The 15,163-nt window shown below is 36.0% G+C and overlaps 1 protein-coding gene across 10 annotated transcripts in view; it reads right to left on the bottom strand.

Moving 5' to 3' along the window:
- The window catches only part of ADGRL3 (adhesion G protein-coupled receptor L3), an 860,202-nt gene that overhangs the window by 256,411 nt on the left and 588,628 nt on the right, over positions 1-15,163 (bottom strand). For all 10 annotated transcript variants that reach the window (XM_082838915.1, XM_082838914.1, XM_082838913.1 and 7 more), the window contains one exon: positions 7,054-7,134. In XM_082838915.1, coding sequence (XP_082695041.1) covers positions 7,054-7,134 — 81 coding nt within the window. The remainder of the gene's footprint in view (positions 1-7,053; positions 7,135-15,163) is intronic.

Raw genomic sequence — 15,163 nt, 5'->3', positions numbered from 1 at the left:
ATGAAAAAAGTGATAGGATCCTTGTAAGACTAAGAGAGGCAATATGTATAAAATATTTTTTCCTGTGTCTGACACAAGATGCATACTTAATGAATGAGAGTGGTGTTTACCATTAATAATAACAAGCTATACTCTCTGCCTCTATCTTGTAGGTGTTCACAGTGTACTTAAACACAGCAAAAAAATGCTTGGCATTTGCAAGTGTAGGAAAAGGGTGTTTACTTAACATGGTCAAAGTACTCTGTTATATGCAAGTTTAATTTTTATTCCCTTGGGTTAAGGGTGAATAAAGCTAGGAAATTATGTTCTACCATATAATATCTGCTAACCAGGTAAGTTAGAAAAACACCATCACAGCACTTTAAAGCACAAGCCTGGAGACTCCTCAATAAGAATGCCAGATGTCTTGTTCCTATTTTATTTTAATCAACATCAAATGCTTTTATATTTCACTAAATAATATCGTTTGTTAACGTCTCAAGTTTGTGATGCTGAATCTTTGGCTATAGCCTATTTTTAATATATATGCACCAGGCAGGACCATCTGTTTATTCTGAACTTAAAAAAACATTGTCAGTGTGTGGATGTGCTGAATGTAATTTATGTTTGCACATGAAACTTAATGCCTGGCATTATTCTAGTTCATTGATTATCTGCCAATGGAACCATGTTTATATTACTCATTTTATTATAGAAAAAAAGTTTAAAAAAATAGACACAGTTTTCCAAATGTGCCCAAATATTTTAGATTTTTTTCAGAGTATAAATTGTAACTGTCAACAATTAGCAACTGTATAAATTAGCATTTAGTATTAGACTTCTGATCAAACATAAGATGCTACCTAAAGGAAGACTATACACATTACTATACAGAATAAATACAGTACTGTTTTCACCAGCTTTATTACTAGTGGTTTACCATATTAGAAGGCGGAATGTATCTGGTAACTGGCAAACTTTTATGTAGCAAAATATTCAAAGTATCATCCTTAGTAATAAAATGGAGGACATTTTTCAGAAGTTAATGTCTTTTCTTGGTTATTGACAGGAACTTACCTAAATTGAATTGCTAGTGATGTTGTGAAGAATTCATAGGTAGGGTTCTATCATTAACTGCTAAGGCTGTCAACAAACTGTATAGAAAAACAATGAAACAAAACCAAACCAAAAATAAAACAACAGAGTTTCAACTGAAGAGTGTGCCTCAATTGGTATATTTGAGTCTCAAAATTCACCTCTGCTTAGGATTCTAATTCAGCTTCCAAAATAAATTCCCACCCAAACACCTTCATTGAGTGCTTCTGTCTGTAATACAGACATGATTTTGGGGTAGAGTATTTTGTGAGTAGTTAGAAAGCAAACTAAAGGTTAGGGACAGAGGATCCTTGGTGAGGACACATGTCCTTCAGAACTGCAACTTCTAATGAGCCCTGCTAAGAATTCCATTGTGCTGATTTACAAATCTGCTACAAAAATAACAAAGTAGACTTTCATTTCAGTTATAACACACAAAATTGGGAAATATGTCTGAAAAGCATAGAGAACTTATTTGCATACAGAAATATATAATAATCCCATTAAATTAAGTACAAAATTGTAACAAACTTGTTTTAATAATGAAAGGCTTAAAAATAATAGTGCTTCTAGATGAAACTATTTTCTTTTTAAAGTCCTGATTAATGAGATGTATGGGAAGAAAAATTACTATAATGGTGAATGCTGACTCAGGATCTTATTTTTATTAAGTAGTTTATAGTGAGGGTTGTGACTATTTTTTCTATTTATAGTGGCAGCTCTGGTTAATTACCTTGTAATGTATTGTGACATTAATGCACTAGTAAACTATTGGAATTTACACTCCTATTCAGTAATAAAATCTATAAGTTGAAGAATGCATATAAAGTTATCACAGTCATAAATTATGTGACCAAATGCCATGTATGATTACATTAAACAATAGAATCTCTCAAATGTACTCATCGGGGGTAGGTGCCACTGAATTTATTAAATACTTCAGCTATTTTGAAATACAGATTTCAACATTTTTTTCAAGGTTATTTGGTAACTTGTTACTACATTTTCCATGTGGTTACTAAGAGCATGTTGGTCACAATTAAAATACACAATACCAAAAAAGAAATACATTTTGGCAAACAAGTGCATCAATTTCACAAAATATTTTTTCCCTAAAAAGTGAGTGCAAAAGTGAAAGAAATCAAGAGAATAGAAAGGAGGTAGTATGGTGACATGTGGATCAAAACCAAAATGATTCCTAAGCTACATATAGAACTTAAGGGGACGAAAAAGAAATGAAAATGTCACATATACTTTTTGAAAAATAATTATATAATTATTTTTTAAAATAGAGGTTAAAAAACAATTCCAAAGTTACCAATAATTAGTTCACTATCTCAAATATTCAAAGCACAATCACTGTTAAAAAAAAAGGTACCAAGTAATCCAAAATATTTGAGATAAGAACAGAATAAAATGGCAAAGTATCTGAAGCAATCTGATATGTAATTGTATGTTAGAAAATTCATACTTTCTACTGAAAAATTCCCTGTTCTAATATTGATAGCTATATTAATACATTTTAAACATTGTTTTGTATTGCTCTCTTGATGGATATCAAAAAGCTTAAGTATGATTTTCCTATGAAAATATAGTCAAGTCTGTAAAATACATAGGGAATTAATATATAAAGCAATAATTCCTAAAACATGAACATGCATGTACACTAGTGGAAACTGGTACAGGGAGGGAAAGAAAGAGAATACAGAGAACTGTAGGTCAGTGGGGGAAGGGGACTATCAAGACATAGCTCTCATTTTCTCAATATGTATAACATTATAGTAGAAAAATAGAAAAAATAGATATCTAATGTGGTTTTTCAGGTAGTTCAAAGGATATTGCTATATAATCACACAAAAATTATTAGAGACAGTATTTCAAAGTATTTAAAGAACCTAATTTATCTTATTGTATAAATTCAAATCAAAACCTATAATATACATGAGAGACTCCCTCTCTGTACATAGATATAGATAATGTACAGGTCATTTGTGTAATTTAAATATCAAAAATGTACACTATAATTAGAAACAGTAAATGCAGATGAGGGGTGAGAGTTGAAAGTTGAAAGGAAATACTTCGTGGTTCCAAAGCAATAATATTGCCAACTCTTACCATTTCCAATATTTGTTTTTAAATAAAATATTAGATAGTTTTAAGAAAAAAAGCACAAGATCTTTTGCAATGTTATTTTGGTGATTTATACAAACCTCTTTGTTTATTCAATTAAATGTTCTTTTTTTTTTTGAAAATTACGGGACTATGACACATGAGCTAATGACTATAACTGCAATTGCATTAATCACAGTAGTTTAGGAGGGTCTCTGGGTCAATGCATGTAGAGGAACTATGTGAGAACTAGAAGTTATCAAGACAATTCTTCTAAGGTAGAGAGCACAATTTGAGATAGATATAAAGCAGAGATCACTGCTGGATTCTAGTAGATCATTCTTCACCAGGTCAATACCATCACTACTTTTACTAAGATGATGCCGCTTTAAAGTGAAGCTCTTCATAATGCCTACTTGCCTACTAACTCTTCAGGGTCTAGTTTATGTCAGGTTATTTGCCAGGAACTTGACACTAACTGTTTCACTTAATCATCCTTAAAAACTTGTTTTACAGTTGATAGACAGAAGCTGCCTAAGGTCCTGCAGGTCTGCCTGGCTCCAAGGCCCAGACTTCCCGTATGTCACAACAGCAAACCCCAAAGTTCGCATCAATAGTAATAGCCACATATTATCTAGGGCTTACCAGATGCCAGACTCTATTCTGTATCATCCTTAATCCTCACAAAGACACTGTGAGGATTCCTTATTTCTGAACTTCTGTGTGGTAGTTGAGGAAATTAAAGATAAGAAAGGTCTAGAACTCCCAAGTTTAAGTTTATTGGCTATAAATCCCTTCATTTTATCACTCAATTTTTGTCTTGCTTCATTCTAAATTTATTTTACTCTTTATGTGCCTAGTTACAGTAGGTTGAAATGGCCCAAATTCCTCTCCTTCCTGTATCCATGGTCCTTTGGATTGTGGTTCCTCCATCAAGAGATGGAGTCCATTTCTTAAGTCTAGGGTTGGCTATGTGACTGGCTTTGGCCAATGGGACATAACAAACATGACACAAGTAGAGTCTTAAACAATACCTGAACTTTAGGACTTTCCTACTCATTGCAGGGAATCCTGTCACAATGGGAATGAGCTGGGGCTAGCCTGCTGGAAGATGAGAGCCATATGGCCATCACTGCAGATGACATCAAGGTGACTACCAAACATGTGAATGAATTTCCTCCCCTGAAAATCCAACCAGCCTGCTAACTACTAAACATCCAGCCTCAGTCAAGTCAGCACATATGCGATTCAACCAACTCTGTGGACTATAAAAATGTTTCCTGTTTTAAGCCACTAACTTTTGGAGTCGATTATTACACTGTCACACCCATGACTTTATAGTATTCTTCCCAAATCATACTGGGATCATGTCTGAAAAATTGAATTATATTAAAGTCACCAACTTGCATAAATAGGTCTCCATCTTTGGTGGGAACAACATTCTACTAAGAATTAACATGTCTAAAACAAGGCATCCATTTAAAATTCATCTCTTCCTCATCATGAGAAATTATGTCATAAGTATCCAAGTAGTTAATCAATATAGAAACCTTAGAGGCATTTCTGCTCTTTTCCCTGTATCAGTTCAGCCAATGCCATGTCTCTTCAGAACACTTCTCGGACCCTACCATTGCCACCAACACACTCCTAACTAATTTCCCAATCATCTTTTACCTGGATTACCGAAATGGCTTCCCTCTGTCAATCTTTCATCATCTACACTGATTTCAGAGATACTTTTCCCATATCAAGAACTGATTCTGGGGCTTCCCTGGTGGCGCAGTGGTTGAGAGTCCACCTGCCGATGCAGGCGACACGGGTTCGTGCCCCGGTCCGGGAAGATCCCACATGCCGCGGAGCGGCTGGGCCCCTGAGCCATGGCCGCTGAGCCTGCGCATCCGGAGCCTGTGCTCCGCAACGGGAGAGGCCACAACAGTGAGAGGCTCGCGTACCGCAAAAAAAAAAAAAAGAACTGACTCTGTTATGATGTAACACCCCACTAACTTAGGAAAATTTAAAAAAAAATTAAAAATATTTGATGGTTTTTTCCCAGGATAAAGTACAAACTCCTTGGCATGAGACACAGAATCCCTCACAATCTCCCTCATTACATCTTCCCAGTCTCTTCCTCTAAAACTGCTCCCATTTTACTGTGCACTCAAGCACATTTCCTTAAAAATATCACAACTTTCAGGCTTCCCTGGTGGCGCAGCGGTTGAGAGTCCGCCTGCCGATGCAGAGGACACGGCTTCGTGCCCTGGTCCGGGAAGATCCCACATGCCGCGGAGCGGCTGGGCCCGTGAGCCATGGCCGCTGAGCCTGCGGTCTGGAGCCTGTGCCCCGCAACGGGAGAGGCCACAACAGTCAGAGGCCCGTGTACCGAAAAAAAAAAAAAAAAATCACAACTTTCACATATAACATATTTTGGTTCATTCTGCTTCTGATTTGTAAGGTTCTCTTATTGTCCCTGCTCAGTTTTCTTCTTGAAAAATGAGGATACATCCTTCACAATTTAGGTTGTCACCTTCACTTTCAGTCACTTAGAAATCATTTTAGGAGTTCCTATTGTGCGCCAAGCACAGACCAGTGGCTGGAGAAGAAATAATAATTATGACACTCTTTGCCCTCAAGGATCTTACAGAAGGAAAAAGGGACATTCAAGCTGAAAAATAAAATGCAGTGTTTTAGGAATAATAACTGAGGCAAGCACAGGGGATATTTGGAGGACAGAGGCATGTACTTAGCTCCTGCCTAGTACATGGGAAGACTTAACAGAGGAACTGAAGGTAAAGCAGAGCATTGCAACACTGGTAGAAACTTACTAGGTAGAAAAGAAAAGGTAAGAGACTCCTGGCAGAAGAAATAGCATGTATAGAAAACATGTTCATAAAAGTCAGATCTAATGACTTTTGTTGTATACTATTGAAAGTATAAGAAAATATACCATGCCACTGGGACAAAGTGAGGAGAGTGGGAGGGAGGGGTGGAAGGGAGGAGATATGGAGATATGTGTGTATGTATAGCTGATTCACTTTGTTATACAGCAGAAACTAACACACCATTGTAAAGCAATTATACTCCAATAAAGATGTTAATAAAATAAAAATAAAGCTATGTTCCCCTTTGAAAAAAAAAAAGAAAATATACCATATTACTTTAAACTGAAAAATTAACCTTAGGATATTTGGTATTTATAAAATTAAAAGTTTGTCTATTATTACATTAGTTTGAACATTATAAAACATTTAAAAATCATTAATTTTTAAAAGTAGAAAGATAAATTCTGTATTTAGATTATGAGATAAATGTTATTTTTAACTTCTATTTTGTATGACTAGTTATTTTTAAAAATCTTTAAACAGATGGCATCAATTTAAATACATAATTTTAATTTATATACTTTAAAACTAAATTATCATATTAATAATAAAATGACTTTTAAAAGGAATAATAAAATATAAGATATCACTTTGCAAGGAAATAAATCTGTCAATATGACTTAGATTAAGACATCTTAACTTATTTTAAAATAAAAAAGGATAGTAGAAGAAGAAATTTCCAATAAATAAAAGTAACGGTTATCTGGTAATCTCTAAATCTAGGTTTGTTTTCAACTAGTCTTCCACTATGGATCCTCATTTCTTATTTGGTTTACAAATACTTCTCAAAACAATATTCACATCTTATTATAAATAAGACTTACTCTTTCTGTTATTACGTTCCTTACACACCGTTTTCCTCCTGTTTTTTAAATAGGCACTGCATTGTAAGATACATATTTACAGTTATCTTTAATTTAATTAATTGTCTTCAACAAAGAATGAATAAATTTCTTTTTCTTTAAACTAAAAAAAAAAGAATACAACTCACCTCTAACAGGGGGTCTTTCTAGCTCAGAGTCAAGGTGAATTGGTGGAGAGATGTATGGTACCTGTCCATGATGTGCCTGTCCTGTGGACCCAAAAATAAATGTTAAGATATTATAATTATGTCTTCTCACATTTTTTTTTGGTTTTATGATGTCATACATCTCTCTTCACACTGAATTACTAACCATTATAGAGTGCAGACAGATCTATCCAAACACAGAATCATTATGTGTCATCCAAACATCAAGCAATTAAATCAGTCCTTCTTAAGCCATCTACTTTGTTGTTGTTGTTAAATCACAAGTTTATTGTTGAGTGACACTTTAAAAAATACAATAAAAATGATTGACAAGAAAAATGAAATGCAAAAACTAAAGACATAAAATACAAGTCCCCATTTTTCATTGTTAAACAGACACTAAGTACTCTATCAATTTGCTTTAAGTGTTTCTAAACATTTACTCTTATTTTTTGCATTTATTTCACTGCAGATCAGTAATAAATGGTCTGCAGACTGGCATCTATGTCAGATAACACTTTGAATAGCACTTACTTAGATAACTTTACAACCCTAATTAATTTATACCTTATTTTTATGATTACTTTTAAACTTTTTACTTATTATTTGAGTAGAAAACTACTCCTACTTGCTTATTGTACTTGATGAAAAAATAATAACTAACCACAATATAAAAAAGCAGGTAGATGGATTCATTCTCTGTTTCTTGTAAAGCATGCTGCTAGTTCACATGCATATCTGTAATACATTTTCTGTCTCATGAGTTAAAGTTGATTTGAAGGACTAGACGCTGACTGAAAAAAATTGCTAGCTTGAAAACAAAAGAGTTTTCTAATGCTCAAAGTAGCTATAGCTTGTATACTGATAATCCAGTAAGCAATTAGGATTTTAAGGCAAGAAAGCATAATTACAGAGTTCAATTTCTAAAGCTACTTTATATAAAGAAGGTTTGGGTAAAAGTACAGAACCCACAGCTTTCTTTCTATAATGGGAATATGCAGTTATATTTTATACATTTACTATAGCAATCTACAGGGTTGTTAATCTCTTTTCCTAAACAAGGAAAGTTAATGATACATAGATTATGATAACAATTAGAGTAACCTTCCTGTTTCAAGTAATATTCGACTTGTAATAAACTCTGCTGATTTCTCTTATGAGGCACATTTCAAATAATTAATATGGCTCCCTGTTGATAGTAGCTGCTATTGCTCCCAGCATTTTTCTAGCTAACAGCAGACACAGTGGAGAGGCTGTAATACACAGAGCTCCTCATAATGGTAACTAAGAATATTATGCTTTCACTGGTCATGTTTCAGTGGAATACTAAAAGCACTATAATAAAAGAAATGACAGCGATTGTGCACTGCTAGCAGTCCATGTGTAATATAGCTTATTAAAAACTTCAGATTATCTTAATTATAAAAACACCTGATGTTTACCTCTGTTGCATACTTGGTTGCAAAAACATTTTTATTTTTAAGGTCTTGTGTCATTACAAATGAATTGGTTTGAAACTTTATTGATCATGTGAATGAAAATAAGAATCTTTCACTTTATATTGGTTCAAAATAACATCAGCATATAAAATAGCATTGATTTCATGTCAAACCAAGGAACATGGCTTTTACTACATATAATAATAACCACTATGCAGTCATACATACATCATCTCCTTTTATGCAACCAATATCACTATAAGGATTTAAAGGTAGGTAATACATTAGTACACACACATTTTTAAATCAAAGATACAAGCAAAGGAGATTAAGTAACTAACATGCAGATAGTAAACAGCAAGGCCAGTCATATTTTGACTTCAAATTTCAAGTGTTTTCATCTATATCATAATATTTTTCTCAAAGAAGGTATATTAAACCTGAAAATAATGCGTATAGATTTTAGTGATTAAACTCTGACAAGTAACTGCTTTTGGGACTGTTACCTCTACATTTATAATGAAGTAAACAGTACCTTTAAATGCCACATTTGCCTTTGTTCTTGGGATAAGCATGTAACCTCAACAGTACTCAACACAGGTACTTTAGGCAGTACAAGTTCACAGTGTGTATATCCCTAAGGGAAAATGGGGATATCAAAGAGCCAATGGAATGGAATGGGGATTATTGATGGTCAAATTCTGAACCTGGTTTGCCACAATTTCCATTCTCTCTCCAAGGAGAAATCTAGCAAACTGCAGGATGCAGTATGGCAGGGAAAGTCACAGTGGTAGGCATTGACTGGGACTCTAAGCCTTAGAGAAAGATGAGAAATGCAGTAATGGATTCCAATCTGGTAAATGAAATTTCTGATCTACAGAATAAAAACTAGAAATTATGGAGGTTGTTGTTGATTGATTAAATTAATCAAATTCTTAAAAAGATTCCTGCCACACTTTAGATCAGTGGTATTCACACATTTATCTCCACAAAAACACATAAAAGGTAAAAAAAAACACATTCTAGTAGGCAATACTTCTAACAAAGGATAACTAATAGATAAGAAATCTAAGGCAACAATTCTCAGGGTAGTAATCTATCATCATCAGGAAGGGCGTATGGAAACATGGGGAGATGCTGTGCATAGTTTGAAAAAAAAATCATTGTCTCTCAATGTCCCACCCCCCTCATAAAGAATTACTAAAAAAAGGAATTTGGCCAAGTCAGGAGAGTAGGAAGACCTTGAGCTCACCTCCTCCCATAGGCACACCAAAATCACAACTATTTTCAGAGCAACTATTGATGACAAACAGTGGAAACCAGAAGAAAAGATCTACAACTAAAGATATAAAGAAGGAACCACAACGAGATGTGTAGGAGTAGGTGGAATCACGATATAGTCAAGAGCTGTACCCCTGGATGGATGACCCACAAGGGGGATGATAATTACAATTGCAGAGGTTGTCTACAAAGAGTGAGAGGTCTGAGCCCCACATTAAGCTCCCCAGCCGGGGGGGTCTTGTACCAGGAAGACAAATCCCCAGAACAGTTAGTTTTGAAGGCCAGTGGGGCTTAGTGTCCAGAGAGCCAGAGGGCTGTGGGAAATAGAGACTCCACTCTTAAAGGACATACACAAAATCTCACATGCTCCAGGACCCAAGGCAGAAGCAGTAAGTTGAAAGAAGCCTGGGTCAGACCCACCAGTTGATCTTGGAGAGCCTCAAGAAGAGGCAGAAGGCAACTGAAGCTCACCGTGGGGATAAAGACACTGGTGGCAGCCATTTTGGGGAGTTCATTCTTCCACGCGGACACTGGTACTGGTAAATGTCATTTTGGAATCTTCCCTCTAGCCTATTAGCACTGGGACCTGGTCTGCCCACCAGCTTGTTTGCACCAGTACTAGGATGCATAAGGACAAGTAACTAACTGGGTGAGGCTGCCTTAAGACCCCCTGAGCCCACAGCCATCTCAGGACATGGCCCTGTCCACCAGAGGGCCCAGGATCTGGGCCTACATACTACTGCACAGACACTAGACCTGGGACCCCCAGGTCTCTGCAGCCAGAGACCCTGGGTCCCAGCCCTGCCCATCAGCAGGTAGATAACCAGCCCCAGGACCACCAAAGCCCTGCAGCCTGCTTTGTCAGAACCCAGCCAACCCACAAAAGGCCAGCACCAGCCTTAAGATCACTTGGGCCCTGGCCCTGCCCACCAGCACCAGCATTTTAAAAATTAATTGATTAATTTATTTATTTTGGGCTGCTTTGGGTCTTCATTGCTGTGCATAGGCTTTCTCTAGTTACGGTGAGCAGGGGCTACTCTTTGTCACAGTGCGTGGGCTTCTCATTGCGGAGGCTTCTCTTTGTTGTGGAGCACGGGCTCTAGGCACACAGGCTTCAGTAGTTGTGGCATGTGGGCTCAGTAGTTGTGGCTCACAGGCTCTAGAGCACAGGTTCAGTAGTTGTGGCACACAGGCTTAGTTGCTCCACGGCATGTGGGATCTTCCCGGACAAGGGCTTGAACTTAAGTCCCCTGCATTGGCAGGTGGATTCTTAATCACTGCACCACGAGGTAAGTCCCCCCAACACAAGCTTTGTGACACCTTGGGCTCCTCAGCCAGTGGCCTAGGATCCAGCCCAACACCAGCCTGACACCAGATTTGGGTCACCCCAGAACCTATAGCCAGCCATGTCAGGAACCGGCCCACCTACCAGCGGGCTGATAGTAGATCTGTGAACCCCAGCCCTGAACCACCCACCCCAGAATCTGGCTCTGCCACCAGTGGGTCAGTATTAGCCCCAGGACCCTGTGGCATTCTGCAGTGAGCAGCCTCACGACCCAGCCCTGCCAACCAGCAGCTGCCAGCTTCCGCAGGGTCTGGCAACCAACTGGACCAGGGGCCAGCCACACCTACCAGACCACCCACCACAGTCAGCCCTCCATAACAGAAGGATCCATGCAGCCCACAAAGGGGACACCCCTAGAGTATATAGTTCTGGTGACCAGAGGGAAGTTTGCTGCTGGGATGCACAGGATGCCTCCTACAAAAGGCCACTTCCCAATGTTGGGAAATGTAACCAACCTACAAGATACATAGAAATAAAAACAGAAAATTAGGCAAAATGAGGCAACAGAGGAACATGTTGCAATGGAAGGAATAAGATAAAATCTCAGAAGAAGAACTAAGTGAAGTAGAGATAGGCAATCTACCTGATAAAGTGTTTATTTTAAGGTAATGACCATAAAGATGATCAAAGAACTCAAGAGAAGAATGGATGAACACAGTGAGAAGTTGAACAGTTAGAAGATAGAAAGAAGAACTAAACAGACCTGAAGAATACAATAACTTAAATAAAAAATGCACTGTAAGGAATCAACAGATTAGATGATACAGAAGAACAGTCAGTGAGCTGTAAGTTATAGTAATGGAAATCACCAAAGCTGAACTGAAAAAATAGAAAGAAATGAAGTCATTTTAAGAGGTCTCTGAGACAACTTCAAGTGTACTAACATTCTCATCACAGGAGTCTCAGAAGGAGAAGAGAGAGAGAAAGGGACAGAGAAAATATTTGAAGAAATGGTAGCTGAAAACTTCCCTAATCTGGGAAATGAAACAGACATCCATGTACAGGAAGCACAGAGACTCCCAGACAGGATCAACTGAAAGAGGATCACGCCAAGACTCATTGTAATTAAAATGACAAAAATTAAATATTAAGAGAGAATATTAAGAATTAATGCAAAATAATAGTAATAATAATAAACTCCAGTTAAAACCATAAATAACGTTCATAAAAATTTCTCTTGGACTTTATGGTGAATAATATTCAGCAAAAAAATGCAATCAGCTCAAAAAGAGCATAGGGAGGTAAAAAGCATGACAAACACATGTTTTAAAAATATGACACATTTTCCACCATATTTGACTGTCTTATACTAGTCTCACCTGGTCCTCATAACCACAGCTTTGTATATCGAAATATGTGATGTGCTCCTTTTATTTTTGTCCTTACTTTTCCAAATTAAAAAAGATACATATCTGCTTATTCTTCTTTCTGAATTTTATTGCATTTTTTTCTAAATTTTAAAGTAAAAAATCATATTGAGATTTTATTAGAATTACATTAATTCTATAAACCAATTTGGAGAATAAATATTTTAAATAGTTTGTCTTCATGTATTTTAAATGGACTGCTTTTTGTTTGAATTGCTTTTTAATAAATAGGAATAAATTATTTTTGAAGTGTTCTATATTTTGGTTATAAGAATATTTCATTGTGTAAGTATTCTATTTTCCCCATTTTGAATAAAATCTCTAAATTTTCTTGATGACTTTCATTTAACTTTTTTGACCTTTATTGTTGTAATTATTAGTTATTGAGTCTACCTTACTAGCTCCTTAGAGCTAGACACACTGATAATAATATTTTGGTGATGCCCTGTGATCTTTGTTTCTTGTAAGAAGTGTATTCCCAGGTTAAGATTCATCTATATACCCTTGTATTTAATTATTTTGTGCTGCAGAATTTAAAGATTTAAAGAATTTAAAGAATTTAAAGATTGCATTTATAGGACATGAATTTTAGGTGACAGAGTTTCCTGGTGTTGCTATTCACATGTCATTTTATCTTTAAGTCCCTACAAAGTAATTACCAAAGGAATAAGCATTGCTTAATGACAGATTTCATAAAAGAATTACAAAGAATTAAAAAGTGGGAGGAAAAAAATGCTTCTTGGTTCATGGCTTAGGAGTCTAGAAGAATAATGGCAACAGGGTAATGGGTGGGTAGCTTATGAATTAGATTTTATTCAATTTTTAGTGTAGGTAAGTGATACATTTGCATGAAGATGTCATATATATGCATTTGTATATACATGTATGTACATACATACTTGTATATATGTGTACATTTATATGAAATATATACTTATATAATTTATATATCATACAATTCACCCATTTCAAATATACAATTCAATGTTTTTAGTACATTTATAGATTTGTGCAACCACTACCACAATCAATTGAGACTACTTTCATCACCATGAAAAGAAATTTGAAGCCTCTCAGCAGTCACTCCCCATTTCCTCCCAACCCACCCTAGTCCTGGGCAACCACTCATCCCCTTTCCACCTCTATAGATTTACCTGTTCTGGACATTTCACGTAATTGGAATCATACAAATATATAGTCTTCTGTGATCAGTTTCCTTCATTCAATTTAATTTTTCAAGGCTCCATATGGTAGCATGAGTCAGTACTTAATTCCTTTATGCTGCCAAATAATATTCCATTGTAAAAACATACCATATTTATTGTATCCATTAATCAGCTGATGGACTTTGGGGATAATTTCCACTTTTTGACTATTATGAATAATTCTGCTATGAACCTTCATTTAAAAGTTTTTGTCTGGACACATGTTGCATTTTCCTTGAATACACATACCTAGAAGTGGAATTGTTGGGTCGTATAGCAAACTCCATGTATAAACTTTTGTGGAAATGTCTGATTTCCAAAGAAGCTATACCATTTTACTTTTCATTAGGAATGTATGAGGGTTGCACTATCACAGAGATGTTTTTCAGGGTTTTTTGCTTGTTTGCTTGTTTGTTCATTTTAAGGTGATAGTCTAGTTAATCAGGATTGACGAGACCTGAAATAATTAATATTAAGACAACTGTGAAATCTGGGAAGGGAATAATCTCCCCAAATGAACACAGAAAAGTAAAGCGTAGGGTTTGGGTCAGAAGTTGTACAGTTCATCCACATTGCAAGAGTAGAAGGAAAAAAATGATCTGGCCAAAAAAACGAAAACAAAGAAAGAGCTGCTCACATTCTGAAATGAAAATGTGTGAACTATCTATCCAGTGTTAGGTATGCCAAAGATGTAGAAGATTTAAGGGTGCTGGTTAGTAGAACACAAAAGGCCATTACGGATTTTGGAAAAGCCATTATTTTTCTATTTTCAATCTCTGTTTCAACTTTCATTTAATTTCTATTTCTTTGAGGAATTCTCTGCAATTTCTACTAAAGTTCAAATATAGAAAAGACTTGACCAGCACTAAGTACAGGAAAAGGATTCTTTTTGGTCCTCTTTCTACTGTCAATACTTTACTTGCACATCAGAGCACAGCAATACATTTTTAGAACCATAGAGTTTGGAGGGAGAAAGACATTTGATATCTTATAATCCCAAACCTACATTTTTAGAATAAGGAAGCTGACATCTTGATAAATTGGTGACTTTCAAATGTCAGATCAAGGTGGTGGTTGTCAAGAGTGATGTCAGAGGACATAAGAAAGGGAATGCAGCTAGCCTGCAGAAAACTGCCCTCAACCCTCTCTTACTTCTGAAGCCTTACTTAGCAAGCAATTATTTTCAAGTTGTGTGGGCCATGAGCTTTCAGGTTGTTGAGACATTAAAAGGGTTGAAAACTATTTATTTATAAAAATATGTATATTTTTTTCGATTTGGCTCTGCCTATAAACTAAAGGCAACTTAGCCTAACAGGTAAGATCATGCCCAGGAAACAGAACTGCCAGTGTTGGTATTTGGACTCTGCCACATTTTAGCCATAGAATTATTAACCATATAAGTTATTAGCCAGCAACTATCAAGCTGTTTAACTTCTATGTGCCTCGATTTCCTCA

Source organism: Leucopleurus acutus, assembly GCF_964270905.1.
Source record: "Leucopleurus acutus genome assembly, chromosome: 4".
Lineage (NCBI taxonomy): Eukaryota > Metazoa > Chordata > Mammalia > Artiodactyla > Delphinidae > Leucopleurus > Leucopleurus acutus.
Note: the sequence above shows the minus strand (reverse complement) of the source record. Positions and strands in the feature narration are given on the sequence as shown.